Source organism: Delphinapterus leucas, chromosome 9 (assembly GCF_059928025.1).
Source record: "Delphinapterus leucas isolate spDelLeu-1000000601 "Yukka" chromosome 9, BTC_Dleu_Yukka2, whole genome shotgun sequence".
Classification (NCBI taxonomy): Eukaryota; Metazoa; Chordata; class Mammalia; order Artiodactyla; family Monodontidae; genus Delphinapterus; species Delphinapterus leucas.
In genome coordinates this window covers 105,514,189-105,541,610 of record NC_143137.1, presented here as the reverse complement: position 1 = coordinate 105,541,610, position 27,422 = coordinate 105,514,189, and the positions used below count along the sequence as shown (strand labels likewise).

At 44.2% G+C, this 27,422-nt stretch overlaps 2 protein-coding genes across 5 annotated transcripts in view; one reads left to right on the top strand and one right to left on the bottom strand.

Annotated features, from left to right (window-relative positions):
- Positions 1-19,325, bottom strand: part of SUN3 (Sad1 and UNC84 domain containing 3) — a 46,100-nt gene extending 26,775 nt beyond the window's left edge. The window contains exons 1-3 of the mRNA XM_022593241.3: positions 13,147-19,325; positions 9,071-9,132; positions 123-226 (exon numbers count right to left, since the gene is read on the bottom strand). Of these exons, the coding sequence (XP_022448949.2) occupies positions 123-226; positions 9,071-9,132; positions 13,147-13,268 (288 nt within the window). The 5' untranslated portion in view covers positions 13,269-19,325. The remainder of the gene's footprint in view (positions 1-122; positions 227-9,070; positions 9,133-13,146) is intronic.
- Positions 19,326-19,580: 255 nt separating this feature from the next.
- C9H7orf57 (chromosome 9 C7orf57 homolog) overlaps positions 19,581-27,422 on the top strand; it is a 36,971-nt gene continuing 29,129 nt past the window's right edge. For 3 of the 4 annotated variants that reach the window (XM_030761501.2, XM_030761499.2, XM_089917943.1), the window contains exons 1-3: positions 19,581-19,686; positions 19,906-20,097; positions 27,185-27,370. In XM_030761501.2, the coding sequence (XP_030617361.1) occupies positions 20,043-20,097; positions 27,185-27,370 (241 nt within the window). In that variant the 5' untranslated portion in view covers positions 19,581-19,686; positions 19,906-20,042. Of the gene's footprint in view, positions 19,687-19,725; positions 20,098-27,184; positions 27,371-27,422 lie in introns of those variants that run through there. The other variant, XM_089917942.1, reaches the window with a different exon arrangement.

The window sequence follows — 27,422 nt, the reverse complement described above, 5'->3', positions numbered from 1 at the left end:
ATAGGATAGACATTGCCATTGCAAAAGGGAGAAACAGGGAAGAAAGAAAGGGTAATGAATCACAAATCTAGTGTATTAGATTTTAAATGAGTGACATACAAAATGATTTAACAAAACATCACCTGGTAATTGTAAAGCTGTGAACCATATTCTGCAATTACAGCATAAAATTGTCTGGATTTTTGAGGAAACTCTTTTTCTTTAAGCCTCATGTGATTTCTAAATCCTGTTAAGGAAAAGATTGACTTTGATTAAATAGTTTATCTGGAAACAGTTATAAGATATTTTACATTGATGAAACAAAATTTATATTTTCAGGCAGGACAAAAAAAAAATTTAAGTTCTTTCTCTGTGCCCATTTGGGCCTCCTCCCTCCCTCCCTAATATGCAGTGTGCATCTGCATTACACATTAACCAGGGTTCCTCAAAGATGGGAGTGCACTTTATATAAATATCAGCATGTCATTTTGACGTATGAGCTTTTGTCTCAAAAATGTATATGTGCCTTCGACTTCTAACAGGTGGAACAGTTCTCAGAACTACTGAGAGTCTGTCTCCTGAGATATAATCCTCAGTTTGCCATGAATAAAATTCCTCTTTTTCCTTCTTAATCTGATTGTTAATTGAATTTTTGTGGACAACATATATTAATAGATATTTCTCTAAGCAGGGAAGCTATATCAGATTCTTGGGTGACAATAATTTTAAATGGCAGCATAAGGGGCTCAAGAACTTGTTCCTTCATTGAAACAATCATAAGCTTGCAAAGACTAACAGGACCAACTTTATTGGAATTCTGAAATCTAATCTCAAACTTACAGCAACCAGAGGACTGAAGAAAAGGGCAGATTAGTTTTGGAAAGAGAACAGTGTGGCATTATTGCTCACCTGCCCTACCATCTCCCACTCCCCAGAATGGTGGCAGTGGCTGTGCAGATGGCAGCCAATGTTTCTGGTGCAGATGTTGTGCCAGGGGTCTAATACAGGCATTGTTCTTCAACTAGTGTGACTCTGAGTTTTGACCTGCCTAGTGTTCCCCTGATTAGCTGGTGCAGAGGCTGACCTTTGTTTCTACCCACTCCCTTGGGCTAGAACAGTTTTCTGGGAGGCTGCAATGTCTGTTGAAAGATTTCAAGACATAAACTGGCCATGACATCTCTGAGGAAGCCCAAACATTGGACTAACTAGACAAAAACTTTATAACCCTTCTGTCTTAAATATGCTCAAAAACTAAAGGAAACCATGGACAAAGAACTAAAGAAAACCAAAGAAATGAAGTATGAATAAAATGATAATACCAATAGAAAAATTATAAAAGGAACCAAATACAAATTCTGGAGCTGAAAAGTACAATAACTGAAAAGAAAAATTCACTGAAAGGGCTCAACAGCAGATGTGAGTAGGCAAAAGAGAGAATCAGTGAACTCAGAGACAGAACAATTGAAATTATCAAGTATGATGATGAGGAGGAGAAAGAATAAAGAAAGTACACAGGGCTTGAGAGACCTGCAAAACAGCCTCAAACTTATCAATGTACACTATGGGAGTCCCAGAAGAAGACAGAGCAAAAGATATCTGAATAAATAATAGCTGAAAACTTCCCAATTTGATGAAAAGCATAAATCTACACATCCAAGAAGCTCAACAAACTCTAACTAGGATAAACTTAAGGAGACTTATACTAAGACACACTATAATCAGTCAGTCAGAAGTCAAAGACAGAGAATTTTAAAAATTTTTTTACATCTTCACTGGAGTATAATTGCTTTATAATGTTGTGTTAGTTTCTACTGTACAACAAAGTAAATCAGCTATATGTATACATATATCCCCATATCCCCTCCCTCTTGAGCCTCCCTCCCACCCTTGGTAGTGTATATATGTCATTGCTACTCTCTCACTTCATCCCAGCTTCCCCTTCCCCACTGTGTCCTCAAGTCCAAAGACAGAGAATCTTGAAAAGAGCAAGATAAATACTACTTGTCAAGTACAAGGAATCCTTAATAAGAATATTATCAGATCTCTGAATATTGTCAGAAACTATGGAAGCCAGAAGTTGGTGGGATGACATATTTAACATGCTGAAAGGAAAAAAAAACAAAACATGCCAACCAAGAATTCTATATCCACCCAAATTATCCTTCAAAATGAAGAGGAAATTAAGACATTCCCAGAAAACAAAAACTGAAGAAGTTATTGCCAGAACACCTGCCCTACAGTAAATGCTAAACGGACTCCTTCAGGCCAAAGTGAAAGGGCACTAGAGAGTCAGTGTCATCTGGAGAAAATCAATATCTCCAGTAAAGGCAACTATAAGTTTTAGTAAGTAAATATAAAAGCCAGTATTATTGTATTTTTGCTTCGTAACTCTTTATATTTCCTGCATGATTAAAAAGACAAATGCATAAAAATAATTATAGATCTATGTTAGTGGATACAAAATATGAGGCCACAATCACCCTGATATGAAAAACAGACAAAGATGTCACAAAGAAAGAAAATTACAGGCCAATATCACTGATGAACATAGATGCAAAAATCCTCAGCAAAATACTAGCAAACAGAATCCAACAGCACATTAAAAGGATCATACACCATGATCAAGTGGGGTTTATTCCAGGAATGCAAGGATTCTTCAATAAATGCAAATCAATCAATGTGGTACACCATATTAACAAATCGAAGGAGAAAAACCATATGATCATCTCAACAGATGCACAGAAAGCTTTCGACAAAATTCAACACCCATTTATGATAAAAACCCTGCAGAAACTAGGTATAGAGGGAACTTTCCTCAACATATTAAAGGCCATATATGACAAATCCACAGCCAACATCATCCTCAATGGTGAAAAATGGTGAAACCATTTCCTGTAAGATCAGGAACAAGACAAGGTTACCCACTCTCACCAATCTTATTCAACATAGTTTCGGAAGTTTTAGCCACAGCAATCAGAGAAGAAAAGGAAATAAAAGGAATCCAAATTGGCAAAGAAGAAGTAAAGCTGTCACTGTTTGCAGATGACATGATATTATACATACAGAATCCAAAAGATGCTACCAGAAAACTACTAGAGCTAATCAATGAATTTGGTAAAGTAGCAGAATATAAAATTAATGCACAGAAATCTCTGGCATTCCTATACACTAATGATGAAATATCTGAAAATGAAATTAAGAAAACTCTCCCATTTACCACTGCAACAAAAACAATAAAATATCTAGGAATAAACCTACCTAAGGAGACAAAAGACCTGCATGCAGAAAATTATAATACACTGATGAAAGAAATTAAAGATAATACAAATAGATGGAGAGATATACAATGTTCTTGGATTGGAAGAATCAACATTGTGAAAATGACTCTACTACCCAAAGCAATCTACAGATTCAATGTAATCGCTATCAAACTACCACTGACATTTTTCACAGAACTAGAACAAAAAATTTCACAATTTGTATGGAAACACAAAAGACCCCGAATAGCCAAAGCAATCTTGAGAACAAAAAATGGAGTTGGAGTAATCAGGCTCCCTGACTTCAGACTATACTACAAAGCTACAGTAATCAAGACAGTATGGTACTGGCACAAAAATAGAAATATAGATCAATGGAACAGGACAGAAAGCCCAGAGATAAACACACGCACCTATGGTCACCTTATCTTTGATAAAGTAGGCAAGAATATACAGTGGAGAAAAGACAGCCTCTTCAATAAGTGGTGCTGTGAAAACTGGACAGGTACATGTAAAAGTATGAGATTAGAACACTCCCTAACACCATACACAAAAATAAGCTCAAAATGGATTAAAGACCTAAATGTAAGGCCAGAAACTACCAAACTCTTAGAGGAAAACATAGGCAGAACACTCTATGACATAAATCACAGCAAGATCCTTTTTGACCCACCTCCTAGAGAAATGGAAATAAAAACAAAAATAAACAAATGGGACCTAATGAAACTTAAAAGCTTTTGTGCAGCAAAGGAAACCATAAACAAGACCAAAAGACAATCCTCCGAATGGGAGAAAATATTTGCAAATGAAGCAACTGACAAAGGATTAATCTCCAAAATTTACAAGCAGCTCATGCAGCTCAATAACAAAAAAACAAACAACCCAATCCAAAAATGGGCAGAAGACCTAAATAGACATTTCTCCAAAGAAGATATACAAATTGCCAACAAATACATGAAAGAATGCTCAACATCATTAATCATTAGAGAAATGCAAAGCAAAACTACAATGAGATATCATCTCACACCAGTCAGAATGGCCATCATCAAAAAATCTAGAAACAATAAATGCTGGAGAGGGTATGGAGAAAAGGGAACACTCTTGCACTGCTGGTGGGAATGTAAATTGATACAGCCACTATGGAAAACAGTATGGAGGTTCCTTAAAAAACTACAAATAGAACTACCATACGACCCAGCAACCCCACTACTGGGCATATACCCTGAGAAAACCATAATTCAAAAAGAGTCATGTACCAAAATGTTCATTGCAGCTCTATTTACAATAACCAGGAGATGGAAGCAACCTAAGAGTCCCTCATTGGATGAATGGATAAAGAAGATGTGGCACATATATACAATTTAATATTACTCAGCCATAAAAAGAAATGAAATTGAGTTATTTGTAGTGAGGTGGATGGATCTAGAGTATGTCATACAGAGTGAAGTAAGTCAGAAAGAGAAAAAGAAATACTGTATGCTAACACATATATATGGAATCTAAGGAAAAAAAAAAAGATCATGAAGAACCTAGGTGTAAGACGGGAATAAAGACACACACCTCCTAGATAATGGACTTCAGGATATGGGGAGGGGTAAGGGTAAGATGTGACAAAGTGAGACAGTGGCATGGACATATATACACTACCAAATGTAAAATAGATAGCTAGTGGAAAGCAACCTCATGGCACAGGGAGATCAGCTCCGTGCTTTGTGACTACCTAGAGGGGTGGGATAGGGAGGGTGGGAAGGAGCGAGATACAAGAGCAAAGAGATATGGGAACATATGTATATGTATAACTGATTCACTTTGTTATAAAGCAGAAACTAACACACCATTGTAAAGCAATTATACTCCAATAAAGGTGTTAAAAAAAAGAGTGTAATTTTTGACAACAGCATAAAAGAGGAAGGGATGTAGCTATATAGGAGCAGAGTATTTATATGCTGTTGAAGTTATGTTGGTACCAATTCAGGCTATATTTTATGAATTCAGAGTGTTAGTTGTTATCTCCCTGGTAGTCACCATGAAAACTTCTGAAACATATCCACAAAATGAGAAGAAAATCAAAACAGTACACTACAGGGACGTCCCTGGTGGTGCAGTGGTTAAGACTGTGTGCTTCCATTGCATGGGGCGCAGGTTTGATCCCTTATCAGGGAACTAGGATCCCACATGCTGTGCGGCACAGCCAAGAAAAAAAAAAACAACAAAAAAACTAAACACAAAAGGCAATAATGAATAAAATGGGGACCAAACAAGGTATAAGACAGAGAAAACAATAGGAAAATGGCGGAATTCTTTTCTTATCAGTAATTACTTTACATGTAAATGGATTAAACTCTCCAATCAAAATAAAGACTGCCAGAATGGATTAAAAAAACATGATCCAACTATATGTTGCCTACAGGAGACACATTTTACAACCCAAACTGAAAACTATAAAAGAATGCTGAAAGGTATTTTTTAAAGGTGTAAATAAGTCAGGATGCTTACTATTGTTAAGATGACAATACTACCTGAAACTGTCTATAGATTCCAAGCAATCCCTGTCAGATTCCAACAATGTGGTCCAGACATAAAGATAGACATATAGGCCAATGGGATAGAATTTCACATCCAGAAATAAGCCCATACATCTATGGCTGACTGAATTTTTTGACAAGGGTGTCAAGACCATTCAATGGGGAAAATAGTCTTTTCAACAAATGATGCTGAGATAACTGGATGTCCATTTGCTAAAAAATGAAGTTGGATCCCTACTTCATGCTATATACAAAAATTAACTCAAAATGGATCAATGAGCTAAATATAAGAGCGAAAATCATACAACTCTCAGAAAAGACATAGAAGTAAATTGTCATGACCGAAAATTTAGTAATGGATTCTTAGATATGACACCACTAAAATTAAAACATTTTGTGCATCAAAGGACATTACTCAAAAAGTGAAAGGGCAACCTACTGAATGAAAGAAAATATCTGCAAATTATATATCTGAGAAGGGTCTAATATCCAGAATATATTAATATAAAGGACTCTTACAAGTCTAACCACAAAAAGACAAAAGCCCAATCAAATGGGCAAAGGACTGGAAGAGACTTTCTCCAAAGAAGATATATAAATGTCAAACAAGCACATAAAAAGTGGCTCAATATTAGTCAATATCAATCATTAGGGAAATGCAAATCAAAACCACAATGAGACGGCACTTCACATCCACCAGGATGGCTACAGTCCTAAAAAATGGAGAATAACAAGTGTCGGTGAGGATGTGTGGAAACTGGGACCATCGTACATTGCTGGTGGGAAAGTGAAACGGTGCAGCTTCTCTGGAAAAGAGTTTGGCAATTCCTCCCTAGCAATTTGCTAATAGGAATATAACACAAAGAATTGAAAAGAGGTACAGCAAGTCCACTACATGTGAACGAGTTCTGTTCTGAGAGCCAGTTCGTAAGTCCAAGTTTTTCATAAGTCCAAATACTTATAATACTTTTCCCACAAATAATACATAAAAAACAAACAAACACAAAAAATACAGAAAACATTTTAAATTCTACAGTACAGTGCCTTGAAAAGTACAGCAGTACAGTACAAAAGCTGGCACCCAGGGGCTGGCATCGAGGGAACAGGCAAGAAATAAAGCTACTGTACTACAGTGCTCTATACAGTACTGTGTAGTGCACAAAAGCACAACCACTTATAGAGGATGCACACGCATGACAATGTACACCAGATATGCGAACTAAGTTTGTGATTGGACATGTGAACGTACATTCAAACCTTTGGAAGTTCACAACGTGAAGGTTCGTATGTAGAGGACTTACCGTATTCAAACAAGTACATCTATACACGTGTTCATAGAAGCACTATTCACAACAGCCGAAAGGTGGAAGCAGTGGATGCCCATCCATAGTTGACTGGATAAACAAATTGTGGTCTATTCATACAATGGAATATTATTCATCCACAAAAAGGAATGAAGCACTTATTCATCTACAACATGGATGAGCCTCAAAAACATGATGCTTAGTGAAAGAAGCCAGACAAAAATGGTCATACATTGTATGGTTCCGTTTATATGACACATTCAGAGCATGTTAATCCTTAGAAACAGAAAGCAGATTGGTGGTTGCCAGGGGATAGGGGAGGGGGAATGGGGCGTGACTGATTAATGGGTGTGGGGTTTCTTTTGGGGTTGATGAAAATGTTTCGGAATTAGAAGTGGTAGTTGTACAACACTGTGAATGCACTCAATGCCACTAAACTGTTCACTTCTAAATGGTTAATTTTATATTATGTGGATTTCACCCCAGTAGATAAAAAAAAAGGAACTGAGGGGCTTCCCTGGTGGTGCAGTGGTTAAGAATCCGCCTGCCAATGCAGGGGACACAGGTTCCAGCCCTGGTTCGGGAAGATCCCACATGCCGCAGAGCAACTAAGCCCGTGCGCCACAACTACTGAGCCTGCACTCTAGAGCCTATGAGCCACAACTACTGAGCCCATGTGCCACAACTGTTGAGCCTGCACTCTAGAGCCGGTGCTCCACAACAAGAAAAGCCACTGCAATGAGAAACCTGCACACCGTAACGAAGAGTAGCCCCTGCTCGCTGCAACTAGAGGAAGCCCGTGCACAGCAACGAAGACCCAATGCAGCCGAAAATAAATTAAAAAAAAAAAAAGGATCTGAGTCCACTTTAATTCCATTGAAATCATTCACACATCAGGGGTGTCTAAAATGGATCTGGCCCCTTTGTGGGCAAGTGGGCAAGCTTACAGTGGGGAAAGACAAAGAAGAAGTTTGCATGCACTGTGAAGATGTATCTTAAAAGATATCAAAGGAATATAGGGTATTCATTTCCAAAACAAGGAAAATCCTGAGCACAAATAGTTCTACCGTTCACATGGCGTGTTCCTGACACAGGCAGGGAGGTGGAGCCTAAGAAGAGCAGACGTGGATCACTGTACATGGGGCTAGGGTGGAGCTGTGGGAAATCTCATCACAGAGGGTTCATGAGTCAGGGGTGGGCAGCAGCAAGGGGTCAGGGGCACGGGGGCGGCCCCCTGAGGTTCACAGACTGAACTCAGCAGAGATGAAGACCAGACAGCTGGAAGCAGCAGAGCCAGGAAGCGTGCAGTTCTCGGTAGGAACTGGAATATTCAAAGTCTAGTCTAGAGGTCTGCTGAGATGGGGTGGGTGCTCAGGGCACTAAGATGCAACTAAAGGAAGGCTGGTGCAAGCTTCACAGAGCCCTCGGTCCAGGTATCTGCATGCAGTCCCAACTAAATAGCCCCCACTGCCACGTAAAACAGCATTTCGTGGTGAAACTGGGTGGAACTCTTTCATGGGCAGTCTACACTTCAGGTTGTCTGCATACCACAGAGCAGTTTTCCAGTGTGCTAGGGTTTGTGATGGGTGATATTTACAGTCAGAAAACTGCAAACTGCATGCTCCATCATTTCTTCAAGAATCCTATGATAAGCCAGAGCCTTTGGTTGTCAAAATCCCATAAGATGAGTCACCCAGATTTAGAAAAGGTCAATTGTATGTGTTTGCAATAAAAATATAAAGGATTCTTAACTTCACAGCAACTTCTTTCATTTTAAACTGTGATTCTAAGAGAAATAAAGTACTTGCTAAGTTTTCACAAAGATGCCCATATTACTTTTACGATCAGAAATAAAAGACAAAAAAAAAAGGAATGGTTCAAGAGCGTGCAGTCACTTCCAGGCTCCTGTGGCATTTATTACAAATGTGAGTCATTCCACTGTGATGTCTCTCACCACACACATCCTGTGAAATGGCTTCAAGGATCATTATTTAGGAAGACTCACCTAGAAGAAGAAATGTCAGTATAAACACCATACTCGTGACAGTCTTCCATGATCGAGTTAACCTAAAAAGAAGAAGAATAACAGCAAAAAGAATTTAACAACACACCACCCTTAACCTTTAATTTGAACTTTAACCTCTACAACCAAGTCAAGAAACATGACTAGGCTGAGTATGTGAGTTAATTTAATTCCTAATCCACTATCTGTGAAATTGAGGGAAAACAGTATTCAGGCTGGTGTATATACATATTCACACATACATACATACCCCTCTCTTTCACACACATTACTGTCATGCTGTTGTATGTTTTTATGCCTATAAATGCTTATAAAGAAGAAAACAGAGGTCTGTTTTCTTAGAGGTCTGCAATGTAGCGTAAGCCAAAGAGAAAAAAGAAAAGTCAGAGTCTGATTTTGTGGAAATTCGGTATTAAGCTAAAGAACTATGACAATGAGCAACTATCTGATAAAATTCTTGAAAGCAATCCTAACCTTTTTTCCCACTTTTTATTGAAGTACAACATACATACAGAAAAGAGCACAAACCATCACACAGCTCAGTGGACCTTCACAAAATGAACGTATCCATGTAACTTCACCCAGAACAAGGAAAGAGCACAGCGGCTGGTCAGCAGCCCCTCTGGGCCCCCATCAGACCCTGCATTTCCCGCCCCTGAAGGGCACCTCTCTCCCAGGCTCTGTGCCCACTGAGTAGGCTTCCTGGTTGGGAAGAATCGTAAACGGAACATATGTGTGGCTGATCCTCTGAATGTTTGCGAGCCATCCATGGCCTCACGCTGCGTGGCTGGAGCCCCTTCATTCTCATCACTGCAGAGTACCCCACTGTGTGAGCACACAGACGGGTACCACCCTAATGCTGGTGGGCATTAGGGGCCGTGATGCACAACACCGTTGCAGTCTTACAAACGATGCTGCTGTGCGCGCTCTTGCCCGTGGCTTTTGATGAACACACCGTGTGTATTTCATTTAGGTGAACTCCCAAGAGAGGAACTGCTGGGTGGTAGAGTCTGTGCATATTCAGTCTCAGTAGATGTTTCCAAAGAGTTTTACAATGTGATCCCAGTTATAACCTTTTCACATCCAACTTTAAAGATTGTTTAAAAAGAAAAAAAAAGAAAATGGCTAAAATAGGCTAATCACGTTAAGACAGAAGGCTAGGAGCTTCGGGGCAAAGTACTCTAAGGTGGCAGACGGAAATTTCTATTTAAAACGTACGAAAAACTAGGTAAAGGTGAATCACTCATTAATTACAGATGGCACCTTGACGTAGCAGGAGAGGCACTGGGTCTCAACTTAGGAAAGGGGGCGTTGTTACTGAACGCAAGTCTGTGTGCCCGATGCACAGTGAGGGCAGACAAAACAGAAACGTTGGAGCGTGGAGCAGAGAAAGTTTTATTTCAGGGCCGATCAAGGAGAAGGGTGGCTCACGCCTTAAAACCTCAGAACTCCCTGAAGCCTTTCAGCTAAGCCCTTTCGTAGGAAAGGCGGGGGATGGGCGTGGTTGGTTGCTGCAGGCTTCTTGGTGTCAGAGCCTTTGTTCTCGCAGCTGTCTGGGAAGGTCAGGTCACGATGTTCCTATAAACCTCCATCAAAACAAATGTTATCCTCTGTCCTGCAAGTTTTTATCTAAAGGTGTACTGCTCTTAAAGGTCGTAGACAATAAAGAGAAAGACAGGCATTAAATTCCTTCTCCATGCGTCCTTGCGGCATCATCACCCCACATCTTACTTGTTCAGGTCCCACGTCTTGACTTTCGCCCTCCGAGGTCCAGGCCATGGCTGAGGGGACGGGGGTCCCTGTGCGGGCCGGTCACCCTGCCAGGGGGCGCTCATCCAGCACACAGTCTGGGTCTTCCTGCCAGTGCCCAGGCCCCGCTGAGGAATCTCAGCTGGCTGTGCCCTCAGGGCCAGGTTCCCAGACCTGCCCAGCCATCATCACTGAGGGAGCCAGGTGCCCAGGACCCAGCTGGCCCTCAGCCTCCTCAGGCCACGCAAATGGGGACCAGGTCCCTCGGACCCCTGGAGACGGACGTGTGCCCACAGTCTGGCGACAACGGCCTGCTGCCCGCCCCGCCCCTATGGCACTGCTGGGCCTGAGTTTCAGCAAGTCCCTTGAGCAGTTTGAGTTTGGGGTTTTGACCTGTTATGAGCTAGTTTCCATCAACAGAAAGGCAGAATTCCCTGCTCCAGGCGAATGAAGAATGGCTGAGCAAGGGACCTCAAGTCTGGAAGCTGCTTCATTCATAGTGCTGCACCCTGCTCACGAGAGAGACTGGGCAAGAGGCCACTGACAAATGAATGACTCGAGAGGCTGCAGTTTACAGTCATAATTTCACACTGCTGCCGAAGTGCATTTTTTAAAAAAGAATGTCTTTCTCTTTCATAACCCTTGTCCCCCACTTGCTGTAATTAACCTAAAACCCCAGGCCACAGAAAGTAACATTGCTGTTTAACATTATGCGAACCAGACAGGAAACAGATTTCCTGAATTCGTTTGAGCTAGTTGACCAAATGGACAGATTTACTCCCTCAGGGATCTGCTCCTGAGCTGTACTGTCCATTGGGCTTGTAACCTGACAGCTCCTGAAGCAGCTCAAACCCCGCGGGGAGTATAGACTCAGGACTGTCAGGGAGGAAAACATTTTCCTCTCCCCTCCTAGATTCCTCTGGCTGTCTAAGAATTAAATGGACCTGAGACAGATTAAGCAAACACAAGTTTTATAACAGGTTCGTGTGAGGGAGGCCAGGAAAACGGAGTCGCTCGCCCAGATGGCTGAGACCCTCACCTCAAATACCATCTTCAGCTAAAGGCAGAAGAGGAGGTCAGGGTTGGGACTTCAGAGGGGAGGGAGGCAGTTCACATGGGGATGGAATAGCAAGTGTCTGGTACATAAAAGCGGAGACAGTGGGACACAGAGTGGACTCTGATGTCTGGGCCCTGCCGGTCCCCACCTCTTGCCCCAATTCTTTGCAGACATCCCTCCCTGCTGATAGCTCTGTTCCAGGGACGGTCCCTTTATCTCAGTTCTTTACACAGCTAAGGGGAAGGTAAAAAGAACCTCCTTAGTCTTCTGTTTCTTCAAAATAATCGGCCTAAATTAACCCTCATGCCAAAGAGACATATTTTATGGGGGGGGCAAATTTTGTTCCTCTACAGAATGAGCCACCTAATTTCCCCCATATAGAATCTTTAAGTGGCTTATCCATCTACAAAAAGCAATCATGTCTATTGTTCATCCAGGGTGGTGAGAATGTGCTAAAAGCAACAGAGAGGAAGGTCTTCCCAGCCCTCTTCTCTGAACGTGCATTCTTAAAACCACCATACCCCTTGAAATCTCACTGGTCACCTGGGGGATCCACTGTCTAAAGAGAGTTACTCAGGTCATGGACCCCTCCCGAGGGACTGGCTTAATGAAAATTACCACATACCTCAGTAACCAAAGGTTAACTAAGCTTTTTGATTAAACCTTAGCTGTTACCATGGGGACGGTTACTTCATTACTCTTTGTTTTGTTTTCCCAGCAGGCAGCTCCAAGGGGGCAGGTGAAGGGTCTTGGGTCTTTGGGCCACCCAAGTGGCCGGGGCTTTCCTGCTGTCTCCTCACGTGCTCTAACTAGAGGAGACAGTTATTAGCTCAAAATGTGTACCCACTAACAGCCTGTGTAGTCAATTCTCACCCAAGGCGTAACAAATGCCCTCTGTGTCCAGAGTCGTAAAGCTCAGCGCTGGACCCTGCACACGACAGAGACCGGGCAAGAGGCCACTGACGAATGACCGGAGATGCTGCAGGTTACAATCACATAATTTCACACTGCTGCCAAAGTGACATTAAAAAAGAATGTCTTCTCTTTTATAACCCTTGTCCCCCACTTGCTGTAATTAACCTAAAAACCCTGCCATAGAAAGAAGACAGCAGTCCACAGAAAGTACTGGGATTCAGAGAAACGTCAGAGGCTTTCTCTATAAAGGAGGGTTATTTTCCAGGTGAACAGGGCACATAGGACACATGACACGTATACCACCAGATCTTACGGAATCCCCCCTGCAGGTACGTACCCGCTGGCGTCAGGGTTTTCCTGCTCGGAGAGCACAGTGCTCCTGCCCAGGCCGCTGCTGGCCTCCTCAGAAGGAGCCCTGAAGAGCCAGGCGCTCCACCTCGACCTGGGTCTTCCACTCATTTTCCCCACGAGGAACAAATTGCTGGTAGATGGAATACCGTCCGCTGTCTCTTTGCTACTTGATGGAAAACATGATGCGATCCATAATGTGCTTTGTGTTGGTTTGGGTTTTGTCTTCTTACTTCTCAGGTGGTTGTCCTTCGAGGAGGAAACCAAGTGAACAAACCTTGAGATGCCTCGGGCTCTTCTGTTGCATCACCTTCTGTGACACATCACAATGGCCCAGCACCACACAGCAGGTGCACGGGGCCCCCTCCACCAGCCAGCACACATCCTGAGTGTACATCACAGTGCTTTACGGCAGCAGCTCCCAAACATACCAGGAAATGCCAGGGTACCCGTACCCACTGTTCTCAATTTTTTTTTATTAATTTTTTTTTCTTTTGGCCATGCCTCACGGCATGTAGGATCTTCATTCCCCAAGCAAGGATCGAACCCGTGCCCCCTGCAGTGGAAATGCAGAGTCTTAACCACTGGACTGTCAGGGAAGTCGCCGTACCCACTATCCTGCTACAACAAATCAATGTTTCACTGTGTTTGCTTCAGTACTTTTTAAAATTTATTTTTGCTGCGCTGGGTCTTCGTTGCTGCTTGAGGGCTTTCTCTAGTTGTGTCGAGCGGGGACTACTCTTCGTTGTGGTGCGCAGTCTTCTCATTACGGCGGCCTCTTTTGTTGCTGAGCATGGGCTCTAGGCGCTTGGGCTTCAGTAGTTGTGGCATGCAGGCTCAGTAGTTGTGGCTCGCGGGCTCTAGGCACACGGGCTCAGTAGTTGTGGTGCACGGGCTTAGTTGCTCCGCGGCATGTGGGATCTTCCCGGACCAGGGCATGAACCCGTGTCCCCTGCATTGGCAGGCGGACTCTCAACCACTGAGCCACCAGGGAAGCCCTATTCCGCCATCTTGAAGCTCCTCCTCTGTGGCTCTTTTCTTATGATGGCCCACCTGCTGACATTTGTGACTTCCTATTGTTTTATTCTCCATAGCGCTCGACTGTCCCTTTGTATTTGTTTTTGATTTTTTTCTCTTTTTTGGTTTTTCTGTCTTTGCTATGCTGATTTCAGGGTAAATTTGTAAGTGCTAGTATATAATTCACTGATTTTCTTTTTTTTGGTTAATTTTTTTGATGTGGACTGTTTTTAGTCTTTATTGAATTTGCTACAATATTGCTACTTTTTAAAATGTGTTTTGGTTTTTTGGCCATGAGGCACGTGGAATCTTAACTCCTGGACCAGGGATCGAACCTACACCCTCTGCCTTGGAAGGCAAAGTCTTTACCACTGGACCGCCAGGGAAGTCCCACTAATTTTCTTTTTAACTCTGTGAAGTATAGACCTATCCCAAGAAATCCCAAGATTCCTGATTTTTTACCTAATGGTCCCAAATTCAAAAGATACAAAATGATACATAGCAAAGTGTTGCCTTATTTAACCCACTTCTGCCTTGTAGTTATCAGTTCTCCACCCTCCTTGCATCCATGGGACCATTTTCTTTTATTTTCTTTCAAAGATATGATATGCATGTACAAATACATATGTAAAATACATATACTTATGTACAAATATATGTGTGTATATATATGTGTATCTATCTCTCTCCATCTATCTGTCTATTCACCTCTTCACTTTGTTGAAAGTAAATGGTAGCTTGCTAGGAAACATGCTCTGCATCTTGCTTTTTTCACGTAAAGATATATCTTTGTGACCATGATAATGGTGGTGGTGATGAAAAAAGAAGAAACGTAAATAATAGCTTTGATTTTAGGGTAGTAACTTTTCTCTCTCAGTAAATGGTTTATGGAAGTTCCAAAGAGTCTTTAATCTTTTAAAAATGTATTCTGAAATCTGCCAAGTATAATAAATTAATTCATACTAGGAAAAAATATATCTTGGAAGTTTTTCTGACTCACTTTGAGGTGATCTTCCTCATTCTTTCATGTCTGCCTAGGAATTCATTGTACGAATGTGCACTGAACAGTTTACCCTGATGACCATCTTTATGCTGAAAACAGTGTTCAATAAATAAGCACATGCTGAAGTTATTCTGAGTGCATGAGTACATCTGCAAGAATGCACAGCCAGAGGAAGAACTGCTAGGTCAAAGTCTCTGTGTGTTTGTAATTTTGTTAAATGTTGCCTTTGTCCTCTGCGGAGACTCTACCAGTTAAGTTTCCACTAGGAATTTATGAGATTTGCTCCTGTTCGCCAGCATGGTGTTTTATCAACCTTTTTATCTTTGCCAGTTGAATAGCTTTTAAAAAACTGTACCTCAGGATAGTTTCCTTTTGCATTCTGACGAGTGAGTTTGAGCTTTCTTTTTTCCACATGATTAAGACCCAAATTCTCCTGGGTTCTGCTTTTTTTTTGTCTTGTTGACCTGTCTTTTCTTTGTTTCTTTTGCTTGGAAATTTATTTTTAAAATCATTATCATTCTTTCATTTGTGTCTTTAAGTGTATACTTATTTCTTTAAGTGTGTACTCATTTTAAAACCCTTTTCAAACAACTGGATTAAAAATAAAATCTGTCTGGAGATCATTCATTTCCTGATTAGTCATCATCTTTCCATGGCCTGTTTCCTCAGTGACTTAGAGTTTGGGATGGCAGACTTATTTTGAGTGGGGAGTTTCCTAGTTTCACCCTCATCTCTGATCTTCCGTGTTTATTGGCACCCCATGACTTCCAGACTTGTTAAATTTTTTCTATTTGTATTTTGTCTATTGTTGTTATAAATTTGGAATAAGGAGGTACTTGAGACCACAACCCCAAATCTGATATTTTTCAGAAGACCCCAACATATATATATATATATATATATTTTTTTTTTTCGGTATGCGGGCCTCTCACTGTTGCGGGCTCTCCCGTTGCGGAGCACAGGCTCCGGACGCGCAGGCTCAGCGGCCATGGCTCATGGGCCCAGCCGCTCTGTGGCATGTGGGATCCTCCCGGACCGGGGCACGAACCCGTGTCCCATGCATTGGCAGGCGGACTCACAACCACTGTGCCGCCGGGGAAGCCCCCCAACATATTTTTAAAAGCAGTATTGTGACACAGACCTTTCAGCCTCCTACCTGCAACTGGGTTTCCTTTCTTCTATGAAAACAAGTCAGAAAAACCTCATTTTAAATGGAATCAGAAAACTCCTGAAGGGGGAGCTCTCATGAAGGTGCCGGGAGGAAAGAGGGAGGTAAGAATTGCTGTAACAAGGTCTGTTAGTGTAGAATTGTCTTGGTCTCAACTTCTTATCCATGATAATAAGAATGTTACTTTTCTTCTGGCACAAGGAGGGCATTCTTCAACATGGGAATTTCTTCTCCTGATTTTAAGGGAAGGAAGATCCCTCCCCACCCCAGTAACAATGCAGTAACCACAACTTGCAGCCAACAAGAAACTGCCACAACCTGGAACTCTTGTTCTTTTCTAATGAACTTTTATTCAAAACAACCCTCCCCAATTTCCGCCCAAAACCTAATGAAAACTGACCTTCCCTTTGTCTCTTGGGACTTGCCTATGGTTCACCACAGTGTGGACAAAGAATGTCTCCTGCCATGTCAGTAAACAGGACACGTGGCCCTCAAAAGCCATCAGCCACTGCAGTCTCATGCACTGTGCACCCTGAGGGGATCCAGAATGGAGAAAATCTGGACACTGGCCCTAGACAGCTGAGGTGCACATCAAAGGAATGATTTCAGGGAGCCCAGACTCTTGTATCCTCTGATACATACAAAAGCGCTAAATTCATTAACCTGAGATATCTGGTTTTCTTTAATTAACGGTAATCTTTCGATGTTCTGACTACCTGGTCTTTGTTGCAAAAACCCCTACATATTCTGGCTCCCCCCTTACCTTTTTTGGAGCAGTCCCTCAGAGCGATCTGAGAGGCTGTCTTCTCTGCTTAAGTCCTCAGCAAGTCCACTGAATAAAACATAAATTTCGACTTTTAGGTTGTGCTTTTTTTTTTTTCCAGTCGACAATAGCTTGTTTGTCCCAGATTGCAATTCCTCTGCTATTCCCAAATAAACTCAACCTGCTTTTATAATTTGTCAATTATTTTATTTAAGATTACAGTTTCTTTGGTTCAGAAGGAATTCTGATTGGCCATAATCGATATTAACACTTCTCTTCCTCAGCCCTGCTTGGCTGTGCCCTCTGAGACCCCTTCTTTTCAGGACCTTCCCAGCCCAGTTATTAGCTGTTCCCAGCTGAGCCAGGAGCAAGAGAAATATGCCATCCCTGCTAAAAGTTGGGGAGTGTTGAGGCTGGAAGTAAAAATTTGGGAGTCATGTCATATGGGGGTGGGGAGCTGGAGGAGATTGAATAACCAGTGAGTATGGATAGCACACAGAGATAGATGTCCAAAGACGGAGGTCTATGGCACTCCAAAATATAGATGCCAGGAAGAGATGTAGGATCCAGTGATGAAGACTAGCTTGCAGAATTAGCTTGCGAGTTATAGTGAAAGCAGCAGAGCCCCAGGTCTTGGAAGGCAAGTAAAGAAGGTGTGCGGGACCACTTATCCAAGCAGTTGTAACTGTTAGTCTCCAGGTGCAACAGTTTCAAAGCTGTGAAAGCTATGGGAACTTCTGGTTCAGATGAATGATCCAAACATAGTTCTAAAAGCCAGTTCCTCCTGAAATCCTAAACATGATGCAAAGCCTTTGTCTTAGGCCATGATGAAGGCCACAGACTGGGTGATTTATAAACAGCAGGAATGCACTTCTCCCAGTTCTGGAGGCTGCAGCAGGTCTGGTGAGAACCTACTCCTGGTTCCCAGACGCCATCCTCTCACTAACCCTAATCCCTGGGCAAACAATGCTGTGACTTATACAAAAGGAAGCCCTGTTATTCTTAGTGACAGTCTACGTGCCTCTACCTGCAGTGGAGCAAACATTTGACATTGAAAAACAAAGTCTTGATTACTTCCAAGACTGGGCCAGCTGAGGATCCTGAAAATATTACATGAGAGCTGGATAAACCTCAGTTAGGGTTAATTCCCATCACAAGAGTTATCCTCTCGTTACCCAATTCGTACATCACCTGTCTTCTGCTAGATTTCTAGGGCTTTACGTGTGTAGCAGAAGCAGCACCTTGTTTAATTCAAGTTGCCAAATGACCACCTTTAAAGGCATTTTGATTTTTCTTTTTACTGCTAAAGAAAACCTTAGCTCCATACTACTGCCCGGGTGGTGGGAACCACAGGGTCTCCAGCGGCTAGTCCTCTCCATCATTCTGTCCGATGACCACGTCGTGGTCCCTGCTGTGGCCTCTGGGCTCACGGAGCAGAGTGGGGAGCACGACTCACAACAGAGACCGAATCCAGGTGGGACAAAAGTTCGCACTGAAGTCAAGCGTTGGGACTTTGAACACTGTTCCGAGGAAACACCGCCAAAGCCTTTTTTTTAAAGGATATCTCAATTTCCAAACCAGAAATACTGAAAAAATAAAGTGTGTGGAAGACGTTTACATGGTAATTTTACTACTGATACACAGTTGGCAGAAATGGCTGTGTGCTGAGTTTTCCCAGGTACTTATTTGTCCTTTGTAAAAAATAATTAGTTAATATTTATTTTTGGCTGCGTTGGGTTTTCGTTGCTGCGCATGGGCTTTCTCTAGTTGCAGCGTGGGCTTTCTCTAGTTGCAGAGAGCAGGGCTACTCTTCGTTGGGGTGCACGGGCTTCTCATTGCAGTGGCTTCTCTTGTTGTGGACCAGGGGCCCTAGGCATGCGGTCGTCAGTAGTTGTGGCTCGCGGGCTCTAGCGCGCAGGCTCAGTAGTTGTGACGCATGTGCTTAGTTGCTCCGCGGCATGTGGGATCTTCCCGGACTGGGGCTCGAACCCGTGTCCCCTGCATTGGCAGATGGCTTCTTAACCACTGCGCCACCAGGGAGCCCTGTCCTCTTTTTTTTTTAATGCATTAAATGAATGGGAGATTGACAAGAAAATCTCTGTCGAATTTCTTGTACGGCAGGGAGGGGAGGGCGCACCAGAACTCTGAGGCCGGCCTCGCCCCCAGCACGCCCCATGCCTCGCCCCGCCAGCAGCGCGGCCTCGCCCAGGCCAGCACCGAGGCAACGCCTCTGTCAGCAGCGCAGTCACGTCCCCGCCACGCCCTGAGGCCTCAACAGGCCAGCAGCGCGGCCACGCCCAGGCCAGCACCAAGGCGACGCACTGGCGCCGGGCAGTTGGTAGTAGGAGCCCGAGTTCTGCCCCTGGAGCTGACTGGCCGGCTGCCGCCCCTCACACTGTCCCGATTGGCTGCCGCTGCTCCCGCTGTGACCGCCGGTTGGCCCAGGCCGTTGCCCCGGCGACGCGGGTTGCTGTGGTTCCGCGCTGCGCTGGGAGTTTGGGGTTGGTCCCAGCCGCCCGCTGGAACAGAGTGGCCTCGGACGCTGCAGGTGGCAATCACCCAGACCCTAGGCCGGCAGGTGAGCGGGGTCAGACGGCCAGTGGGCTCGGGGCAGGGAGGGGGCCACCTGTCACCCGGGCCGGGGGCGGGGTACCTCGGGACCTGCTGTCCCCTGCTGTCTACTCGGCGTGTGTGTGCCCCTGCTGTATACCCTGCCTGGACGTGTCCCTGCTGTATACCCGTGTGGATGTGCCCCTGATGTATACCCTGCCTGGACTTGACCGCATGTCCCGAATAGTGAGACGCCTGCATACCTGTCAGGTGGAGGAGGACAGATAGAGCAGGAACGGGGACCCGGCCTCTGCAGCTCAACCCCCGCGTCGGTTCCTGGTTCACCCGAGAACAGGGAACAGCCGGTCCAGCGTGTCTCCCGGCATGAGGAACACGAGCAAGGAGCTGCACGGCGCCACGAGCCGCTATGCTCCCTGCGGTGAGTGACCCGAGGAGAGGAAACCCGCGTTTGCTCTGCGGCTGGACTGGCTCGGCTGGACTGGCTCACACCAGCGGGGGCTGCCGGGAGGGGACAGGACAACAAGGGGTACCCTCAGAGAAAGCTGCGCACTGCCCCTATGCCCCAGTGTGGAAGCAAGGCTTAAAGGGTAGCATGGGGGGGAAACTAGGTTTGTTAGTTTGCTTGTTTGTTTTTTCCCTATGTTCAACAAAAGAAAGCCAGGCTACCCACTGCTGTTGGAGCTCCTCAGTTTTTGGAGCGATAGCGTCTCTGAAAATTTCTCTGTAACAGCAACCCTGTGTAAGTCTCACAGGGGTCTCCCTGTATGTTGGCTTGGGCACTTTCATTTTCAGCTGCATCCCCATGTACTTCATTGATCACCTATCTCTTGCTCCTAATTTAGACCCCAACCAGGGTAACTATGTCTCCTGCTTTAAGCAGTGGGACACAGGAAACAAGCCTCTGGTGGAGGCTCCCACGGCACTGGGCTTCTCGCTGTGAAACTGGCAGAAGGGAAGGAGGAACACCTGGGTGCTGGAGTCTGATTTTGCCTTGATTTTTACGCTGCCCCATCTCGAAAAGGGCTGGAGAAGGAGGGAGGAAAAGAGAGCCCCAGAGCTCTGCTGGGAAAGGCAGGGTGAGGGCTGGCAGGGGGGGCTGCGGGCAGTGGGACCAAGCGTGGTCTTCTTCACAGTCTCAACGTGCTTCTTGCCTGGAGCTCTGCTGTGGCCACTATGGGTGGGTCCGTGGCTGTGCTGGGAATGGGGCAGGGGACAGGAGGCCTGGGTGTCCGTCTCCACGGTGGGCTCTCAGCCTGGGTCTGACGTCTCAGTGCCTTAGTGTGTGGCCTCCCCGTGTGAGCAGCGCAGAAGACGGCGACACTTGCCAGGTGCTCTGCTAAACACTGTCACACTAACACTTAACTTCAGAACAACCTGCCGAGGGGCCCTTAGCCCTGATTTATAGGTGAGGAAGCCGAGGCTCAGAGTTTCAGGAGGCTGCCCTGTTCTCCAAGGCCGCGGCGGCCCAAAGGCAGGGCTCCAGAGCCCCGTGGGATGTGCCCTCAGACACCAGAGAGCTGTGGGGCTGAGTCACTTTGCGGTCTCTCTGAGCCTGGCTCCTTATGGATGAAGCAAGCACGCGAGGGGGCAAGGGAGCTCGTAAAGAAATCTACATGGTAGTTAAGTGATCTGGTGCCATACAAGTACTGATAATGTTTGAGGACAAGACAGTTCTCGTTCCTTTAACCCTGTGTGTGTGTGTGTGTGTGTGTGTGTGTGTGTGTGGTGACAGTTGGTTCACAGTGACTCGTGTGCTGGCTCTCTGAGCAGGGCACGCAGTGATAAACAGCCAGCTAGGTTAGAGCTCAGTGCCCGCCCAAAACTTCCAGTAATGAGAAGTAGAAGCTACTCTGTTCTCTGTGGATTAATTAGTAATCAAAACACAGAGAGGAAAAATAAAGCTGGAACCGAATGCCTTCCCTCTAAAGGAAAATATTTGAGCTGAATACAATCAGATAAGATGGTCCTACCCATCCTCCTAGCTCTTAAATTTCTTCTTTGTGAGCTTGGGCACACTTCTTTAAAGCTTTCCCAGGGGGTGGTTTCTCATTTTCAAAACTACGGTGTTTCCACTATACTGTTCATTTAATTACTGTTCTTTAGATATATAAAAGATTTCCCATGAACATTCATTGTTATGCAATGAAGTAGCTTTAGTTCCAAGTACAGACTGGGTGGCTAACTTTTAGCTTCAGAGGACGGTGACTTCTTGTTCCTGGGATCCATGTGTGCTTGTGTAAAGGGATCTATTCAGCACCGCTTTCCTGTGCTCCTACCGTACCAGTCAGGGTTCTCCGTAGCCCAACGATGTGTGTGTGTGTGTGTGTGTGTGTGTGTGTGTGTGTGGAGAGAGAGAGAGAGAGAGAGAGAGAGAGAGGGAGGGAGATTGACTGGGAGATTCATTTATTTTAAGGAATTGGCTCACACAGTTGTGTAGCAGGCAGGTCCAAAATCTGCAGGCCGGAGACCCAGGGAAGGGCTGATGCTGCAGTCCTGAGTCCAAAGGCTGTCTGGGGGCCGAATTCCTTCCTCCTCAGGAGACCTCAGTCTTTTCTCCTAAATCCTTGCACTGATGGCATCAGGCCCACCGACGTTAGGGAGACTTACCTGCTTTAGCCAGAGTCTATTGATTTGACTGTTAATCTCCTCTAAAACGCACCTTCACAGTAACGTGCCAGACTAAACATCTGGGAACTGTGGCCTAGCTAAGGCGACACATAAAATTACCCATCACACCTGCCAGGAGCCAGTCCTATGTTAGACCCTGAATGCCATGTTTTTTGTTTTTTTTTTTTTTGGCCACGACACACAGCTTGTGGGATTTTAGTTCCCCGACCAGGGATTGAACCTGGGCCCTCGTCAATGAGAGTTCAGAGTCCTAACCACTGGACTGCCAGGGAATTCCCTGAACGCCATGCAGTTTTGACAGCTGGTTCCAGTAAGCTCGTAAATGCAAGAGTTACTTGTGCTATGATAGTGGCATCTTTCTTATTTCACACTCCTGGATTTTGTGTCCAAAGTTTTCAATCAGCTGTGATATTTGTTCTTATATTTGGACATGCGGTTAATCAGTCTCTGACACAAAGAGTCACCAGAACACCAAGAGCCCGAGTGTCCCAGGGTCTTCTCTCTGTGGAGCCACAAGTGGGCCTGATCACGACAGGTCCCTGGGCTTCTGCCCACACCTCTCGCTCCTGGCAGGGACCCTCACAGGTGGTCACAAAGCAGCCTGCAGGGCTGTGACTTGGGTGCCCACTGAGGGGGCCTCAGGGCTCTGACAAGGCCAGTTCAGCTCACACACACACCGCCCCCCCCCCCCCGTGGCCATTCTGGGTGGGGCGGGGGATTCAGATCGATGGGGACGGAGGGCAGGGAGCAAGCTTGCCTTCATTCACCACCCCCGTTTGTCCTCCCACCCTCCTCTTCACGGGACCCTCTCCCCTAGAAATCCCACACCTTTATCTACACTCACCGCGCTTCACCCTTGTGGGACCAGACTTGATGTTTCCATGGAAGCCACACGCAGCCCACCCCTGCCAATCTGCGGCCCCAGACGCTTCCCACAGCATGAGGATGCCCGGGACAAAGCCCCGCCCCTCCTGCCCCGCCCCGTTCAGCCACCCTCCTGAGTGCTGCTCTCCCTTCCTGTCTGACGACTCCGGATGTCCCGCTTTGGCCTCAAGCAAAAGGAAAGCGGTGGGGTTCAGATAACACTGTTTGCCAGTGAAGCCTCCCTGATGGCGGCACGGAGTCCTGCATCTTTCTGCGCCTGTCAAATTAGCAAACCTGTTCAGTTAGGCTCTTACTTCTGGTTCAGTGTTTGTTTGTTTGTTTTTCCAATTGGAGTATAGTTGATCCACAATATTGTGTTAGTTTCTGGTGTACAGCAAAGTGATTCACTTATACATATATATCTATTCTTTTTCATATTCTTTTCCATTATAGGTAGATATTTAGTAGAGTTCCCTGGGCTATACAGGTCATTATAGATTATCTATTTTATATATAGTAATGTATATATGTGAATCTCAACCGCCTAATTTATCCCTCCCACCCACCTTTCCTTTTTGGTAACCATAAGTTTGTTTTCTATGTTTGTGAGTCTATTTCTGTTTTGTAAATAAGCTAATTTGTATCTTTTTTTTAGATTCCACATATAAGTGATATATGTGGTGTTTGTCTTTCTCTGTCTGACTCTGACTTACTTCACTCAGTATGATGATCTCTAGGTCCATCCGTGTTGCTGCAGATGGCACTATTTCATTCTTTTTTATGGCTGAGTAATATTCCATTGTATATATGTGCCACATCTTCTTTATTCATTCATCTGTTGATGGACATTTAGGTTGCTTCCATGTCCTGGCTATTGTAAATAGTGCTGCTTATGAACATAGGGGTGCCTGTATCTTTTTGAATTAGAGTTTTCATCTTTTCCGGATACATGCCCAAGAGTGGGATTGCAGGATCATATGGTAGCTCTATTTTAATTCTTTTAAGGAAACTCCATAGTGTTCTCCATAGTGGCTACACCAATATACATTCCCACCAACAGTGTAGATGGGTTCCCTTTTCTCCACACCCTCTCCAGCATTTATTATTTTTTAAAATAATTAATTAATAAATTTTTGGCTGCGTTGGGTCTTTGTTGCTGTGCATGGGCTTTCTCTAGTTGCGTTGAGCAGAGGCTACTCTTCGTTGTGGTGTGCGGGCTTCTCATTGCAGTGGCTTCTCTTTTTGCAGAGCGCGGCTTCAGTAGTTGTGGCACGAGGGCTCAGTAGTTGTGGCTTGCGGGCTCTAGAACACAGGCTCAATAGTTGTGGCACATTGGCTTAGTTGTGGGATCTTCCTGGACCAGGGCTTGAACCCGTGTCCCCTGCACTGACAGGTGGATTCTTAACCACTGCACCATGAGGGCAGTCCCCAGCATTTATTATTTGTAGACTTTTTGATGATGGCTATTCTGACTGTTGTGAGGTGATAACTCATTGTAGTTTTGATTTGCATTTCTCTAATAATTAGTGATGTTGAGCATCTTTTCATTTGCCTATTGGCCACCTGCGTGTCTTCTAAATGTTTATTTAGGTTTTCTGCCCATGTTTTGATTGGATTGTTTAGATTTTTGTTATTGAGTTGTATGAGCTGTTTGTATATTTTGGACATTAAGCCCTTGTCCATCACATAGTTTGCAAATATTTTCTCCCAGTCCATAGGTTGTCTTTTCGTTTTGCTTAGATTTCCTTTTCTATTCAAAAGCTTGTAAGTTTGATTAGGTCCCGCTTGTTTATTTTTGCTTTTATTTCTATTGCCTTGGGAGACTGACCTAAGAAAATGTTGCTACGATTTATGTCAGAGAAAGTTTTGCCTATGTTCTCTTCTAGGAGTTTTATGGCATCATGTCTTATATTTAAGTCTTTAAGCCATTTTGAGTTTATTTTTGTGTGTGAGAGAGGGAGTGTTCTAACTTCATTGATTTACATGTGGCTGTCCAACTTTCCCAACACCACTTGCTAAAGAGACTGTCTTTTCCTCGTTGTTTATTCTTGCCTCCTTTGTCACAGATTAATTGACCCTAGGTGTGTGGGTTTATTTCTGGGCTCTTTATTCTGTTCCACTGATCTGTAGGTCTGTTTTTGTGCCAATACCACACTGTTTTGATTACTGTAGCTTTGTAGTTTTGTCTGAAGTCTGGAACAGTTATGTCTCCAGCTTTTTCTTTTTCCTCAGGATTGCTTTGGCAATTCTGGGTCTTTTGTGGTCCTATATAAATTTTAGGATTATTTGTCCTAGTTCTGTGAAAAATGTCATGGGTAATTTGATAGGCATCATGTTAAAGCTGTAGATTACTTTGGGTAGTATGGCCATTTTAACAATACAGTAAGTCCCCTACATACAAACAAGTTCCGTTCTGAGAGTCCAATTTGTTCATAAGTCCAACAAAGTTCGCCTACGTACCCAAATTACACAATCGGCTATATAGTACTGTATTGTAATAGGTTTATAATACTTTTAACACAAATAATACATAAAAAACAAACAAAAAGTAAAGAAAATATTTTTAATCATACAGTACAGTACCTTGAAAAGTACAGTACAACAGCTGGCATCCAGGGGCTGGCATCCAGTTAACAGGCAAGAAGAATTACTGACTGGAGGATGGAGAGGAGGTGGGAGATGGTAGAGCTGAAGGATCATGAGCAATAGGAGTTGGAGGGCAAGCTGCAATTTCACTCATGCCTGATGTTGATGGCACAGGTTCTGGTTCCTTGCTGGAACCAGATGCATGTTCACATCTTTGAAAGTGTGTAACTTAAAGGTTTGTATGTAGGGAACTTACTGTATTAATTTTTCCAACCCAAGAGCATGGGATATCTTTCCATTTCTCTGAATCATCTTCAGTTTTCTTTATCAATGTTTTATAGTTCTCAGCATATAAGTCTTTTGCCTCCTTGGTCAGGTTTATTCCTAAGTATTTTTTTTTTTTTTGTCTTTTTGATGTGATTTTAGAAGGGATTTTTTTTTTTTTTTTTTACTTTCCCTTTCTGATATTTCATTGTTACTGTAAAGAAATGCAACAGATTTCTGTAATCTTGTATCCTGCTACCTGGTTGAATTCATATATCAGTTCTAGTAGTTTTTGTGTGGAGTCTTTAGGGTTTTCTACATATAGTATCATTTCATCTGCATATAATGACAATTTTTCCTCTTCCCTACCAATTTGAAAACTTTTAATTTCTTTTTCTTGTCTGATTGCTGTGGCTAGGACTTCTAATACTATGTTGAATAGAAGTGGTGAGAGTGGGCATCCTTGTCTTTTTCCAGAGTTTAGTGGGAAGGCTTTCAGCTTTTTACCATTGAGTATCATGCTGGCTGTGGGTTTGTCATAAATAGCTTTTATTATGTTGAGATATGGTCCCTCTGTGCCCACTTTGGTAAGAGTTTTTATCAAGATATCTCAGTGTTTTTAAAGTTCTAAGTTGATCAAATCTTGGGTAACATTTGGTCACATAGTCCAGAGGCTTGCCCACGTTTTAAGTGCTTTGGGATCTTTCAGGAATGCGTACTCCCGGAAATGCAGTCTAGTCCCAATTCATGGAGGATTGAAGGAGAAGAGAGAGAGAGCTGCACATGTAGGGGATTTGGATACCTCACTGGGAGGCTAAAAACCCCAGGGAAGGGCTCTGCTCTCACTGCTTTGGGACAGAGGGGCAGCCAGCAGCAGAGGGGCCAGCAGGCCTTCTAGAAGGTGCTCGTCATCTGCTGGGCGCCGTGGCTGCTGCTCGTGGCCTTTAGGGACTGTTAACTACACGACTGGCAGGGTTATGCCTCGGGTGACAGGCGTTTACAAGAGGGCAGTTTCACCTGTGCTGGTGCCCCGTGTTGATGTCCTCTTCTGGTGTCCTGGGAGGGTGTGACGCCCTCCCTGGTGTAGTTATCTTCTGAGCAGTGGACCAAACCAGCCTGGATTCCGTAAGTAATGACCTGACCCTTGGCCTCCTCTTCCCTAGATTGGTATTACCACCTTCCTGTGAAGCGGTCTGAGAAAGCCGTGGATGCCCCGCCAACGTCCCAGATCCCAGGCCTCAGTGACCTGAGGGCAGCCCCCAGTGGGCACATGCTCGGGGCACGAAGGTACTGGGTGAAGGAAACGGACTCAGAGTACGTGAAGCTGGCGAAGCAAGGTGGCCAGCCCGGTGAGCACCGCAGCCTTGTGCTTTGTGGCGGGAGTGACACGGTCGTCTGATC